Genomic DNA, 15,644 nt, shown 5'->3' with positions numbered 1-15,644 from the left:
TTGAGGAGGACAGGGTGATCAGCTGTGACGAATGCTGCTGCCGGGTCAATCAAGAAGAAGAGGACAGGCTGGCTGGATAGTTCAGTTGGTTAGAGATCAGCCTTATAACCCCAAGATTACAGGTTCAGATCCATTTACTGGCCAGCTGTCACCCTGCAACAAAAAAAGACAGAATTGACCATTGGTTTGCAACCTGAAGGAAAGTTGACCTTTTCAAGAGCAGTTTTCGTGGAGTGATGGGTAGAGCCTGCATGGGTGGGGCTTCAGCAGGACTTAGAGACAAACACAGACTTCCAAGGAGTTTTATCATAAAAGAGGGCAGAAAAATAGAACAGTTACTGGAGGAGCAAGTGAGATTCAGAGATTTTTTAAGAGTGATGTTAAATACCATAAATAGAAGTTTAAGGTGAATGGAAACCATCTACTAAAGAAAAAAGTGGAGGAGTAGGAGAGGGTGGGGGGACCTGCTGGAGACACATCCTGAGTAGTGAGGGGTGCTGGGCACCAGTGCTCAGGGGAGAGGCTGGCCCCCGATGGAGGCATGAACTATTCGTCACAGTAACAGGAGAGAGGGCCAAGGAGGAGCGGGGGGTGTGAGCTCGAGTGGTAGAACTTCCCTTTGATTGCCTCTAATTTTCTCAGTGAAGTGGGGAACACGGTCATCCACTGAGAGTGGGGTTGGGGAGAATGTGCTAGAGGCTTGAGAAAAGATGAGAGGGTATAAATTAGTCATCTAGATGCATGGGCGAGTCAGTGGACCAGCAGAAGATAGGATTGCCAGGCAGTGTCGAGGGTCTGCCTGAGGTCTGTGATCATAAATTTAAAGCACCATCGGGCCAAGCCCTTGGCGCACTCGGGAGAGTGTGGCGCTGGGAGCGCGGCGACCCTCCAGCCGCGGGTTCGGATCCTATATAGGAATGGCCGGTGCACTCACTGGCTGAGTGCCGGTCACGAAAAAGACAAAAATAAATAAAAATAATAATAAAGCACCATCAGCAAGGTCATGTGACTCTGCAGGCACATTCAGGGGCAGAGTGTGGGTGGAGAGTGAGTCAGATTTAACCAAGATGGGCTTTTCCCCAGTGAAGGTGCCCAAAGCAGAGGATCAAGGAGGTTTAGAGGGCTTCAACGGCCTCGAACTGGGCCAGCAGGAAGGTGAGTATACATGGAAGGTGAAGAGGAGTGGAAGGAGCTGGCCCCGTGGGTTGGTGGTCCTGGAGGACTGAAGAGTCCTTGGAGTCAACGGGAAAATGAAAAGGTCGTCACGTGCTTTAGCTACCTGAAGTGATTTCCATCAACACCCACCATCCAGAATGGTCAGGGAGAGGCCACATCACCCACCTGGCCGAGATGGGTAGGAAAATTAACCAAGTTAATGTCTGCTGCCTTCAGCTGTGCAGACACTGACTCCAACTAATTTCTTGGGTGTAGCACACACAGATGTTTCCACACTCCCAGGTGTAAACCACACTCACAGCAGAGTCACACACTCAGATGTCATCACACACACAGATGTCACACATGCTTCTCCAGGTGTCCTGTCTGTTTATCTTTCTTGTTGTTGTTGTTGCTGTTGTTTTGGCAGCTGGCTGGTATAGGGATTGAACCCTGGACCTTGGTGTTATCAGCACCATGCTCCAACCAACTGAACTAACCGACCAGCCCCAGGTGTCCTGTCTGTGACTTCATGTGTTCAAGGAGCTAAATCCTTCCAGGAGGGGGTGGGACTAGACCGTGGGGCTGCTGCCTCATGGTGCACGTCTGTTCCTTAACTTATCAGCTGACCTTGGTATCCTGCTGCCTGCCTGGTAGTGACAGCCCTCCCATGTCCTCATAAGGAATGTGTATGCTCCCCACACTGATGGGCTTCTGATAAGATCCAAGGTCATATTCTGGGCGCTGATAATCACCTTGTCGAGAACTTTGGCTTCCTGGTGCACCTCCCTGAAGTCGCTGGTCACACAACACCCCCTCCCACCCATCCTTGGTCCTCCGATGCTGACCCTCCTGACCAGCAGCACAAGGGGAGATGGGCACAGGGGATGGGGCAGGAGGTGCTGGAAAAATGGGGTTGTGAGCAGGAAGGGGGCTGATCTGCAAGGGGGCTGTGAAATCACACACACACACACACACACACACACACACACACACACACACAGAGTCCACCAGGGCCCAGCACACCCAGCTCTTCAGGCATCTTTGGGCCAATCAATGGGCTGCAACCTGGCTGGGCAGAGTCAAAGTAGAATAGGACATGAGAGGGTGGGAGGAGCCATAGCTTGAGCCCTGGGGACCTTCCCAGCCCTGCCTGGCTCTGTGAAGTCTAGAAGAGGCTCAGTATTTGTGCTGAGTACTTGGTGTGCTACCTTCCCTCTCAGCCTTTGCACATGCTAGGCCATGTGCTCGGAGGGCTTCCCTTTACCTTCCCTGCATGTCAAATACCTTCTCATCTTGGGTGGACTCCCTCAAATGTTCCCCCCAAGACAGAATTCCTCATTCTCCACTGGGAGCACAGTGGTCCTACCTCTGTAGGGCACTCAGCACACGGTTGAACCCAAAGCCTATCCGTCTCCTCTGCGGGACTTCACTTTCCCAGGGCCTAACATGGATTAGCATGGAGCTGAATGAATGAACAATGCTTGCATGTGTGAGTGAAGGAGTGAATGGGTGGATGGATGGACGGATGGGAGGGTGGGTGGATGGTGCACAGACGGATGGATGAATGGATGGATTCCAGACAGGGCCAGGAAGTGGAGGAGGAAGTCGCCTTGCCAAGTAAGTGTGGACTTCCTTGCTGTATTCTCTGGAACAGAACTCTCTTCAAGAGTTCCACCTCCTCGCATAAACTGGGACCCCTTTAGGACAGGTGCAGAGTATTAGTCTGTGTCCCTCTTCTTCTTTTAGCTCTAGGCTTTGTGTTTTAGGGGATCTGATGGGGGGGTGACTAAAATTTACTGAACTCCACTGCATGGCACTAGATATTTCTACAGAGGCAACCTTGTTTAATGAAAACAGCACCATGGTTTTGTGAAGTAGTTTTTACTATGCCCATTTTGCAAGCTAAGAAAATAGGCTTAGAGAACTAAGTGAATTGCCCAAGTCGCACAGTTTATGTCTAGCAAGAATGGGATTTGAACTCAAAATCTGTTCAAACACACAGGGCTAGATGTGGCTGGAGACCAGATGACACAAGGGAGACACAGCAGTGATGGTGGCAGTAGGCACAGCCCTGCTCTGGACACAGGACCTCTGAGTTCCAGTCCTGGCTTGGCCTGTGTTTTACTGGGAAACCCCAGGTGAGACCCTTCTCTCTTTGGGCCTCAGTGTCCCATGGTGGACTTGATGTCCTTGGAGATCCTCTCAGGTGAATGATGCAGCTCCTGGATGCCACTGCGTGATGTTCCTTTACTCTCCCTGAAAGCTGGGGCAAAGGGCAATGCCACCATGGGGTAATGGTTAACTAGGCCCGACACCCCGTCTAAAAGGAGGCCCTAACCGGGGCCACCCCAGCCAGCCAGGATTCTGCAGGATGCAAAGTTTGAAGGTGCTGGGGCTGGGGGTGGGAGCTGCTGCCCTCCTGGGGCTGGGGGTCATCCTGGGCCACTTTGCCATCCCCAAAGGGGCCAACCAGCCAGCCCCCCAGGACCTGGACCTGGAGGTCCTTGAGACTGTCATGAGACAACTGGATGCTAGCAGGATACGGGAGGACCTCAGGTGAGAGCAGCTCTGCCTGCTGCTCCTGTCTGCACAGGCCCCTCCCTGACGCCAGCTCTACCCTCCCTGTGCCCTCTGCAGAGAACTCTCCAGGGAGCCACACCTGTCCTCTAGCCCCCGCGATGAGGCCCTGGTGCAGCTGCTGCTGCAGCGCTGGAGGGACCCCGTGTCAGGCCTGGACGCGGCCGAGGCCCCCCAGTATGAAGTGCTGCTGTCCTTTCCCAGCCAGGAGCAGCCCAACCTCGTGGAAGTCGGTGAGGTCCTGCCCAGCCTGGGGAATGCCTGGGGACAGGGGTGGGGAAGCTGCTAGCCCTGACACTGCCCACCCTCCACAGTGGGCCCCACTGGGGACATCCTCCATACCTGCCGCCAGAGAGAGGAGAACCTGACCGGAGAGCAGGGGGGGCCCGATGTGGTGCCACCCTATGCTGCCTATGGTCCCCCTGGAACTCCACAGGTGGGCTTGGAACCCCCTCCCCTGTTGCCATGGCCCAGGCCCCCTGGCTCCCACCCAGGCTTCTCCCCACCCTGACCCAGGGGCATGAGGAGAAGCACCTCGACTGAGGCCCAGTGACCCCCCCATCCAAATTTACTCACATCCACACTCCATTGGTGCTCCTTTCCTCCATCACTTAGTCATTCGGCAAACACTAGTGGCCCCTGCTCAAGGCCAAGCCTGTTTCAGGGCACCCGGACACAGAGGAAACCAGGGGTGACAGTCCTTGGGGAGCTGAGGTGGGAAACAGAATCTAAATCCTTCCTCCTGCCACCCAGCCTTCCCGCCCCTCCCCCCACCCACTCTTGCTGAGCCCAGCTCTAAGGATTACCTCCTCTTGGGACTAGGGCCTGCTCGTCTATGCCAACCAGGGCACAGAAGAAGACTTTAAGGAGCTACAGACTCAGGGCATCAAACTCGAAGGCACCATCGCCCTGACTCGCTATGGGGGTGCAGGGCGTGGGGCCAAGGTAAGCAGCAGCCCCAGTGCAGGGGCCTGCATGGGGACGAGGCATGGCGGTGGGAGGGGTGGGTAGGAGCAGTGTGGGAGCCAAGCCTTGAGTGTGAGGCAGGAGAGGTGAGCTCTGCTCCGAGCTGTGCCACTGATGGTTGTGTGGCCTCGAGTGCCTCCCCCAAACCCTCTGAGCCTTTGGAAAGGAAGAGATTGGGCAAAATTTTCAGTGTTGATATTCTGGGAGTCTCAGTCCTCCCATGAGGTAGTTCTTCTGAATATTCAGCTTATATCCCTCCTGTTGCCCTCACCCCATTTCTTTTCAATCAAAATTTGTGACAAGGAGCATGGGACTGATAACACCAAGGTCAAGTGTTCAGGTCTCCGGAATGGCAAGAAAAAAAAGTTGTGACTGGGTATTACATGTTTATGGTTTAAAAAACTTAAAAACATTTTTTTTGATATAGAAAGGTATAAAATGAGAGGGGGAAATGAAGAGTTATTATTTAATGGGCACAGAGTTTCAGATCTGCAGGATGAAAAGAGCTCTGGGACAGTGGTGGTGATGGTCACACAGCAACACAAATGTGCTCCACGCCACGGAACTGCGCGCTCTGAAGTGGTGGAGACGGTCAGTCTTGGGTTAGGTGTGTTTTACTGCAATTACAAAAAAAGTGTCCAGGAAAGAAAAGGAAAGAAAGGAAAGAAACAGAAAAGGAGAGAATGGAAGGAGGAAGAGAATGGAGAAAGAAAAAAAAAAGGGGAAGCGAGCACAGTAAAAATATACAGATTATAAAATTTCCATTTAAAAAAAAAGGTTAAAAAGAGGCCGGCCCTGGCTCACTCGGGGAGAGTGCGGTGCTGATAACACCAAGGCCACGGGTTCGGATCCTATATAGGGATGGCCGGTTTGTTCACTGGCTGAGCGTGGTGCTGACAACACCAAGCCAAGGGTTAAGATCCCCTTACCAGTCATCTTTTCAAAAAAAAAAAAAAAAGGAGTGTATAAATGTATATTCTTACCCCTCTCCCTCCCCGGCCTTTCTACACAGAAGTAGCCCCAGCATCCGTGGCTCTGAGCTATGCTTTTTCACCTAATACATCCTTGAGATCATTCTTTTTTTTTTTTTTTAGGGTACTGTTTTGTTTGCACTGTGCTACAATACACATAACATAAAATTCACCATCTTAACCATTTTTATGTGTACAACGCAGTAGCATTAAGTACATGCACATTAAACATCTCCAGGATCCATTTCAGGACCTCTTCATTATTTCAAACAGAAACTCTGTATCCATTTAACCATAACCCCCACCCCACCCCGGCCCTGGTAACCTCTATCCTACTGGTGTCCCTGTGAATTTGCTTATTCTCAAAACCTCGTATAAATGAAATTATAAAATATTTGCTATTTTGTGTCTGGCTTATTTCACTTAGCATAATGTCTTCAAGGTTCATTAATATTGTATCAGAACTTTATTCCTTATTAAGGCTGCATACTATTTCATTGTTTGTTATATCCCATATTTCATTTATCTGTTGATCTGTTGATGGACACGTGGGTTGTTTCCACCTTTTAGCTATTGAGAATAACGCTGCTGTGAACATGGCTGTACAAGTACCTCCTTGTTTTTCTATGCTGTTGCAAAGTGCTCCACTGCAGACTTCCTTGTCCATTGGACCAGATCCCACTGATAGGAATCGGCCTGGCTATGCCCCACAGTCTCTTGTGGTTGCAAGCAGAACCACCATGAATGACTTGTGCAAACATCATCTTGCCTGTGGGAAGACAGATCTATCCTGGCTTCCACCATAGAGGAGGGAAGAAGAGGACAGGATGCGTTCTGTCCCTGTCCCTCCCCTACACACAGCTTCCTCTGCCTCCTGCAGGCCGTGAACGCTGCCAAGCATGGGGTGGCCGGGGTACTGGTGTACACAGACCCTGCTGACATCAACGATGGGCTGAGCCTACCCAACGAGACCTTTCCGAACTCCTGGCACCTGCCTCCCTCGGGGGTGGAGCGAGGCTCCTACTACGAGTATTTTGGGGACCCCCTGACTCCCTACCTTCCAGCCAAACCCTCTTCCTTCCGCCTGGACCTTACTAATGTCTCCGGATTTCCCCCAATTCCCACACAGCCCATTGGCTTCCAGGATGCAAAAGACCTGCTCTGGTGAGCCTGTCCTGGAGGTCTCCTGCCCATCCCCCGATGGCCCCCAAACTTCAACCCCTGCACCCACATTTACTCTGAACGGCCTCTCCCTCTTCCCCAGTAACCTCAATGGAACCTCGGCCCTGGCCACCTGGCAGGGAGCACTGGGCTGTGACTACAAGTTGGGGCCTGGCTTCCGGGCCGATGGTGACTTCTCAGCAGACAGGTAAGCGGGGCCCACTTCTCCCTCCGTCGCCCTCTCTCCCCCAGCTCTCATCTCCCCTCCCGTTGTTTCCCTTCTCTTATGCTGGGTTTTCCGTCTTCTCACCTCAGGCCTGCCCTTCCTCTTCCTTCTTTCTCCCAACCCCTCTCTTGACCCCCAAATATCTGTCATGTCTTTGGGGAAGCCTGTGAACAGCTGTGTGGCCCGCAAGGTCCTGTGGGGTCTTCTCTGCCCCTGCCACCTCATTTCAAACCTCCACCCTCCAGCCACTCCCTCTCTTGAACATGCCAAGCTCCTTCCCAGCTCGGGGCCCGTGCCAGCTTCCCCCCCAACCCCGCAGTACCCCCCGGCCACCAGCTGTCTTCTCCTCCCAAGCCCCTCACGTGTGGTTATTCACTTCCTCATGGTCTGTCTTGCTCAGAAGAGGGAGGTCCTGTGAGGGCTGGTCCACATCTGTCCCTTTCATTGTCCAGAGCCTAGTAAGGTGCTGGGCATGCACTAAGTACCCAATAAGCACTTACTGAGCGAGCAAGTGAAAGAATTAGAACCAGAAGAGCTGGGCTGCCTCGCTGCCTCTCTTGGTACTTCTGGGCAAGTGATGTTGCCATGGGCCTCAGTTTCTCCCACTGAAACTTGGGTGGGAGGCAGTGGGCAGGGCCAAGACTCTTGTCACACCCTCCCCGCTCCCCAGCCAGGTGAAAGTGAGTGTCTACAATCGCCTGGAGCTGAGGAACTCCTCCAACGTCCTGGGCATCATCCGCGGGGCTGTGGAGCCTGGTGAGCCCCTCGTCGCACCCACCGTGCCCAAGGACTCTGCCCTGCTCTGAGCGCCCCACCACTCTCACTGTGTCCTCACGGGGGCCTGCCTGGGCCACATCCCAAGCCCACTGACCCCACCCGTCCTCCCTCTGGTTTCCTGCCTCTCTGTTCCTCTGGCCAGACCGCTACGTGCTGTATGGAAACCACCGGGACAGCTGGGTACATGGGGCTGTGGACCCTAGCAGCGGCACTGCTGTCCTCCTGGAGATCTCCCGTGTCCTGGGGACCCTGCTGAAGAAAGGTGAGGCAGCCCCCTGCCTTGGTCCAGGAACTCTCCTTTCTGAGCCTGTGACTGTCCTTTCTGAGCCTGTGACTGTCCCACCTCCTCTCCCTCTTCTTCATGGCCCTCTTGTGCCACGTCTGAGGGCCCTGGGGGGGCAGAGACGCATGGGCCGGCAGCCGGGGCCTGGAGTAGCCCCGTGTGGTACAGGGAATGGGCTAGTGATTGTTTGCAGCAGCTTCTGAGAGCCTCCTGTGTGCCAGATGGAGCCCCATACTGCCATAAATGAGGCAGTGCCCAGGCTCTGCCCTTGGGGAACTTCAGCCCAGTTGGGGCAGGGATGACAGACAGTTGTTAATCAACAAATGTGTCTCATGTGCCTGCTATGTGCCAGCCCAACTGGAGGGAGGTCTCTCTGTGGAGGTGGCACTTCAAGGTGCCAGTGCTCTAGGGAGTGGGAGAGCCAGCAGGCAGCGGCTAGAAAGGGGGCTGGTGGGGCAGGTCCAGGCCACAGTGGCCTGCAGCCCAAGCAAGGAGTCTGGAGTTTGATCCTAGGATGGTGGGAAGCTGGCAAATTATTTTAATCAGGAGAGTGACATGACGGAATCCAAATTCCAAATGGCTTCCTGTGCTACGGTGGGGAAGGGGCCTGCATGGAGGGACCAGTTAGAGGCCTTGTCACCCTCGGGGCTGGGGGCATCATGGGGTTTGGACCAGGGTGGGGGCAGTGGGGAGGACAGTCTGCTGGACACGGAGGTGAGGGACAGGACAAGTGGAGGGCTCTGGTGTAAGCCACTCCATGGATGGCAGGCCATTTATGAAAAACACAACAGGTCAGAGGACAGATCCAGGAAAAAGAGAATTTGATTCTTTATTTTTTATTTTATTTTTTTAAAAGATGACCAGTAAGGGGATCTCAACCCTTGGCCTGGTGTTGTCAGCACCATGCTCAGCCAGTGAGCGAACCGGCCATCCCTATATGGCCGGTTGTTACTTGTGGCCTTGGCGTTATCAGCACCGCACTCTCCCCAGTGAGCCACGGGCCGGCCCAAATTTGGTTCTTCACATATCAATTTCTCTCTGTCTCTCTTTTAAAATTGTAAAATATACATAACAAAATTGACCAGTTTTACAATTTTACATTTTTTTTTTTTTTGGCGGCTGGCTGGCACGTGGATCTGAATCCTTATCCTTTGTGTTACAAGGCGGTGCTCTAACCAGCTGAGTAACTGGCCAGCCCCCTTTTACACGTTAGGTGTTCAGTTTAGTATCATTAAATACATTCACACTGTTGCACAACCATCATCACTGCCATCCATCTCCATAACTCTCCGCATCTCTCATTACACATAACATCCTGAAATTATAACTATGGAATTTGAACTGATACCAACTTAACTCTAATCGCACACAAAAACTCAACTCCTGTCGAGCTCCACCCCATCCCTTTTATGTTATTGATGTCACAATTACATCTTTATACATTGTGTGCCCATTCATGTATTGATTTTTTTTTTTTTTTTTTTTTGTCGTTTTTTCGTGACCGGCACTCAGCCAGTGAGTGCACTGGCCAGTCCTATATAGGATCCGAACCCGCGGCGGGAGCGTCGCCACGCTGCCAGCGCAGCACTCTACCAAGTGCGCCACGGGCTCGGCCCGATTTTTTTTTTTTTTTTTTTTTTTTTAAAGATGACCGGTAAGGGGATCTTAACCGTTGACTTGGTGTTGTCAGCACCACGCTCACCCCGTGAGCCAACCGGCCATCCCTATATGGGATCCGAACCCGTGGCTTTGGTGTTATCAGCACCACACTCTCCCGAGTGAGCCACGGGCCGGCCCCTTCATATATTGATTTTGAGGTACCCAGGAGACAGTCGGGGAAGAGGGCCAGCGGGCAGTAGGAGGTGGCGGTCTCCAGGTCAGAAAGGAGACTTGGGAGATGAAGCGGGCAGTGGGCAGAGGACATGGTGCGTGAACCACAGGCGTGGCTGAAGCCAACTGAGAGGGGGCGGTGGACGAGCTTGCTGTGGAGAGAGGCTGCGCTTTTGACCTTACCCCCTTTGATAGTGCGGGAATTCCTGTCTTTTTTGTTTAAATGTTTTATTTTGAAATAATTTCACACTTAGGGCCGAGCCTGTGGCGCACTCGGGAGGGTGCCACGCTGGGAGCGCAGCGACGCTCCCAGAGGCCGCGGGTTCGGATCCTATGTAGGAATGGCCGGTGCACTCACTGGCTGAGTGCCGGTCACTAAAAAAAAATAAATAAAAATAATAATAATAATAATAATTTCACACTTAGCAAAGTTGCAAAAATAGTACAAAGAAGCCTCGTACACCCTTCGTCCAAATACTTCTAATATTGGTCTTACCATGTTTGCTTTCTATTTATGATACTCATGTAACTATATATTTTTCTGAAGTATTTAAAAGTTGTGAAAAGGTTGCACCTTATCCCTAAACATGCCACTGTATATTTCCTAAAAAGAAGGACAGTCTCTTTTATAACCACAGCACAATGATCAGAATCAGGAAATGAACAAATTTGCCAATTGTCCCAGTAATGATCTTTACAGCAAAGGAATTTTCTAGTCCAAGATCCAATTACACATGGCATGTCTCATTAGTCTCCTTTAATCTGTAATATTTCTTTAGCTGTTCTTTGTCTCTCATAATCCTGATGTTTTGTCGGATGTCCCTCTGTTTAGGTTTGTCTAATTACATTCAGGTTATGCATTTTTGGCAGGAAAAGGTGTGAGAATTTTTAATTGCAAGCATGTAATCGTGTTGTACTTTAGAATTTTTCGTTTATTTGGACTGGCCCGTGGCTCACTTGGGAGAATGTGGTGCTGATAACACCAAGGCCACGGGTTCGGATCCTTATATAGGGATGGCTGGTTAGCTCACTTGGGAGAGCGTGGTGCTGACAACACCAACTCAAGGGTTAAGATCTCCTTACCCGTCATCTTTAAAAAAAAATAAAATAAAATAAAATAAAATGTCTTTTAAAGTTATTACTTTTTAAGATAGAGACCTTTTATTGCTTTATATAATCATCTCTATACTTCTGTGTTTCGGGTTTCATTTAGAAAGGTCTCCCCTTCCCACTGAGTGTAAAACTATTCACCCAGATTTTCTTCAAGTGCATTCATTTTGTTTGGGCTTTTATATTTTATCATATTCCATCTGAAATTTAGTTTAACATAAGATAATCAGGTCCATCTCTCATTTCTTCAAAAGGAAATCTCTCACAACCTTGGAAATTCCTCCACCTACCCTCAATCTCTTTCCATCTCAGCCAAGATTCTCAAAAAAGCAAAGATTGTCCCTTTCTTCCTCTCTCATTCTCTCCCTGACCTTGGGCACTTGCTTTCCAACTGTGGCCTCTGAAACTGCAAGTTCTCTCATTAGGAAAGGCCTCTTTTTTTAAAAAAAAAAGATGACCGGTAAGGGGGCCTTAACCCTTGACTTGGTGTTGTCAACACCATGCTCTCCCAAGTGAGCTAACCGGCCATCCCTATATAGGGATCTGAACCCGTGGCCTTGGTGTTATCAGCACCGCACTCTCCCAAGTGAGCCACGGGCCGGCCCCCCCCCCCCCACCAAATTTTTTTTCATTTATTTGGATCCCCGTAAAGGCCAAAAAGAAAAAACAACAAAAAAACACAACTTACATTTAAAATGAAAAGATAAGTGATGCAAGAGGACTGAGTTGCAGCCTGAGGTGGGAGCAAAACCCAGAGCATGTGGCACTGCGGTGGGCGAGAGGGAGTCAGAGGAGGTGAGAGGGGCAAGTGAGACCCACCAAGGCCTCCAGGAGGTGGCTGTTGACTGTAGCAAAAGCAGTAGGGGCATAGGGACTAGCAGGCAGTGTGGGACAGTGGTTAAGCCCCAGGACCCTGGACCCAGATGCTTGGATATGAACCAGGCTCTCTTGTCTACCAGTTTTGTGACCCTGGGCAAGCCACTTAACCTCTCTGTAGCTCAGTTTCTTCAACTGTGAAATGGAAATAACAGTAACTCCCTCAAGGCATTGTTGTAAGGATTGGTTCAAGGTGGATAAAGCCCTAAGGGGAACGTTAATGTATTGTCACCAGGTGAAGATCGTTATGGGCAAGTTTTGCGTGGGATGCACAGAAGTCCAAGTTGAGGGTGGAGGGTTGGAAGATCTTCCCATAGACCACAGAGAAGAGGGAGGTGGGCATTCTAGCAGGCGGGACCCCCATCTGGAGGAGTTTGGTGTTGGGGGAAGGGTGTCACAGAGAGGGGACGGAAGCTGGAAAGAGGGCAGAGCCTCCTGGAAGATCTGCCTGAAGGGTGCCAGGACCTCCTGTCACAGCTGTCCTGCCTTTTCCAGCTCTTTCCCCCTTCCGCCTATCCCCAGCCTTTCCCCTAAGCCACCCACCCCAGGATCCTGGGGACCCTGCCCTCCAGTCCTTCATTCTCTGCACCCCCCAGGCACCTGGCGACCCCGCAGATCAATTGTGCTTGCGAGCTGGGGGGCAGAGGAGTTTGGGCTCATTGGCTCCACGGAATTCACAGAGGTGAGTGAGCCCCCCAGGGTGGGGATCGACAGGGGTTCCTGCGGCAGGGCAGCACAGGCTGACGTGGCCCTGGCGCCCGCAGGAGTTCTTCAGCAAGCTGCAGGAGCGCACCGTGGCCTACATCAACGTGGACATCTCAGTGTTCGGTACGGGGGCGAGGACCAGGGCTGGGGCTGATGCTGAGGTGGTAAAGGAAGGGGCTGGGGCTTGAACAGTCTTTCTCTGCTCCTCGCACAGCCAATGCTACCCTTAGGGTGCAGGGGACGCCCCCTGTCCAGAGTGTCGTCTTCTCTGCAACCAAAGAGGTGGGGGGGGCTGGGGGGGCAGGGCTGGGGCGGGACTGAGGAGGGGATGAGCCTAGTAAGATCAGGTGGACAGTGGGTGGGCTGGAGATTGGGGTCTGGGTGGAGGACTTGCCTTGTTGTTGGGGCTGGGGAGGGGCCCGTCCCAAGGTTAGATCCCCGTCCTGGCTAGATCCGCTCACCAGGCACCGGTGACCTCAGCATCTATGACAACTGGATCCAGTACTTCAACCGCAGCAGCCCGGTGTATGGCATAGTCCCCAGGTGAGCTCAGGGAAAAGATGGGGGACCCAGGCGCGGCGAGCAGTCCAGCACCCTCCAGCTTGGTCCCCTTCCTTCCTGCAGCCTGGGCTCTCTGGGTGCTGGCAGTGACTATGCGCCTTTCATTCATTTTCTGGGCATCTCCTCCATGGACATCGCCTACACCTATGACCGGGTGAGCAGGCGTCCATCCATCCCCCGCCCCTGTACCTCGCTCTAGGAGCCCCCTCCTCTCCTTCTGGCTGCTCTAAGGCAGAGTGAATCCGTCTCCTTCACTCAGTAGCTTTGTTGCCTTGGCCAAGTTTCTTAACCTCTCTGAGCATCTGTTTATGCTCATCTATGTTATCAAATGTAAGATACTAATGATTGTAAGATGCACCTTTATGTTATGCACTATTGGGATGGAAAAAAAACCCACTGCCAATCAGTTGTAGGATGACATTGACTATACGAAGCATCCTGATTCCAGAGATCTTAAAACGTGGGGGGGAAATAAGTTTATCTCAACGTTGATTAAATAACGTTATGAAATGGGATGACCCACAGTATGGATGTGAGGGTGAAATGAGGTAAAGGAGCAGAGTCCTCAGCCTATGTCTCATTTGATGCTCCAAAAGCCCTTTCTCCACCTCTTGGCCATACTGTTTCAGGAGGGTGAAGCTAAGATTCAGTCCCCTCATCTGACTCCAAAGCCTCAGGCTCTTCTCCTTCATGTGAAACAGGAAACTGACACCTGACCCAGCTCTGCCACGTATTAGCTGTGTGACTTCTCTGAGCCTGTTTCCTCCTCTGTAAAGTGGGGATTCTAGAACACACCTCATGGATGTGGCAAGGATTCAGTTGAGAGAGTGGCCACACATTGTAGCTCACTGTAGGTACACCTCCCACTTTCCATGCCAAGCCCACCTCTGGGTCTTGTTTCCCCAGAGCAAGACCTCAGCCCGGATCTACCCCACCTACCACACAGCCTTCGACACCTTCGATTACGTGGACAAATTTCTGGACCCTGGTGAGGAGGGAGACAAGGGGCATCCTGAGACTGGAAGAGAATGAGCTGAAGACTGAGCCCTGGCCTTGTCACCCTCCCTGCAGGCTTCGGCAGCCACCAGGCTGTGGCCCGGACGGCAGGGAGTGTGCTTCTCCGGCTAAGTGACAGCTTCTTCCTGCCCCTCAATGTCAGTGACTACAGCGAGACTCTCCGCAGCTTCCTGCAGGCTGCCCAGCAGGACCTCGGGGCCCTGTTGGAGCAGCATGGCATCAGCCTGGGTACGGACAGCCCCTGACATTGAGGCATGGGGAGCCTTGTGCCACCAGGGCTAAGCAACTGGCTGTTCCTCACAGGGCCTCTGGTAACCGCAGTGGAGAAATTTGAGTCAGCAGCTGAAGCCTTGGACCAACACATATCAGCACTGCAGAAAGGCAGCCCTGAGTGAGCAAGGGCAGTGGCCAGGTGTCTGGGAGGGCAGCATGCAAGGCAGGGTGCCAGGCTGGCAGCTGGGTTGCTGGCTCTAAGGTGACCAGCAGGTCCTGCCTCCTGCAGCACCCTGCAGGTCCGGATGCTCAATGACCAGCTGATGCTATTGGAACGGTCCTTCCTGAACCCACGAGCCTTCCCAGAGGAACGCTACTACAGGTGAGACTGTCCCGAAGCCCCTGGGAAGTGCCTCCAGGTGGGGCTGGGCAATGGTCACCTGTCTGAGGGAGGAGGAACATGGCAGTTTCACTGCCCTTTTGAGCACAACCCAATTAAAAGAAAAAAGACAGCACAGCCCAGCCCCTTGAGACAGTTGGGGAGGGGAGGCAACCGGGAGGGGAGGCAAATCGGTTAAGGGTCACCTACATCTCATCCCACCACCACTGCTGTAAGAGCCCCAGCTTTCAGACAGATGGAGGGGGTGCCTTTGTGCCTAGCTGTGTCCAGGAACTGAGTAAGTTCCAGGCTGAAGTTCCTCTTTCCTGGTCCCCAACTGACCCTGATCCTCCCTCATTTCTCCTGACAGCCACGTGCTCTGGGCACCCCACACTGGCTCTACAGCCACATTCCCAGGCCTGGCCAATGCCTGCTCCACTGCCAAGGACACAGACCCCGGATCTGAAGCTTGGGCTGAGGTACAGAGGCAGCTCAGCATCGTGGTGGTGGCCCTAGAGGGTGCAGCAGCCACCCTGAGGCCTGTGGCTGACCTCTGACCCCAGCCTTTTTTTTTGGCTCTCTCTTTATCCTAACCCTCTCCCACCTGTTCTACTGGGGTGTGTCCCACCAGTCTTCCCTGATGCCGGGGGAGGGCACAACTGTGGGACCTCTCAAGCTTCTGAGGCAACAGCTTGGGGTCCCAGCAGTTGTGGACACCTGAGGGCAGTGGCAAGCCTAAATGAGTGGCAAGCCTGGCTCTTGGTTGGCAAATGGTGGACAGCAGGAGAGGGGGACAGTGGAGAATGACAAAACCCCCAACTGCTCTTGGTGGTG

At 52.5% G+C, this 15,644-nt stretch overlaps 1 protein-coding gene across 1 annotated transcript; it reads left to right on the top strand.

Moving 5' to 3' along the window:
* Positions 1 to 3,529: 3,529 nt before the first annotated feature.
* On the top strand, positions 3,530 to 15,367 carry NAALADL1 (N-acetylated alpha-linked acidic dipeptidase like 1). Its single transcript, XM_063095942.1, has 18 exons — positions 3,530 to 3,714; positions 3,796 to 3,968; positions 4,050 to 4,171; positions 4,558 to 4,680; positions 6,553 to 6,836; positions 6,937 to 7,041; positions 7,730 to 7,815; positions 7,979 to 8,098; positions 12,532 to 12,617; positions 12,700 to 12,763; positions 12,855 to 12,922; positions 13,092 to 13,183; positions 13,265 to 13,355; positions 14,108 to 14,189; positions 14,273 to 14,446; positions 14,522 to 14,609; positions 14,721 to 14,813; positions 15,181 to 15,367. Exons 1-18 carry the CDS (start codon positions 3,530 to 3,532, stop codon positions 15,365 to 15,367), a joined length of 2,223 nt encoding a protein of 740 aa, XP_062952012.1.
* Positions 15,368 to 15,644: the final 277 nt, after the last annotated feature.

Source organism: Cynocephalus volans, chromosome 4 (genome assembly GCF_027409185.1).
Source record: "Cynocephalus volans isolate mCynVol1 chromosome 4, mCynVol1.pri, whole genome shotgun sequence".
Classification (NCBI taxonomy): Eukaryota; Metazoa; Chordata; class Mammalia; order Dermoptera; family Cynocephalidae; genus Cynocephalus; species Cynocephalus volans.
The sequence above is the reverse complement of the archived record's forward strand: the minus strand, read 5'-3'. Positions and strand labels throughout refer to the sequence as shown.

Bases quoted from the DNA above. Each gene is read 5' to 3' on its own strand.
- NAALADL1 (XM_063095942.1), top strand. From the start codon at position 3,530: ATGCAAAGTTTGAAGGTGCTGGGGCTGGGGGTGGGAGCTGCTGCCCTC. The intron at 12,923-13,091 runs GTGGGGGGGGCT...CGTCCTGGCTAG, and splicing joins TCTTCTCTGCAACCAAAGAG to ATCCGCTCACCAGGCACCGG. The intron at 13,356-14,107 runs GTGAGCAGGCGT...TTGTTTCCCCAG, and splicing joins TCGCCTACACCTATGACCGG to AGCAAGACCTCAGCCCGGAT.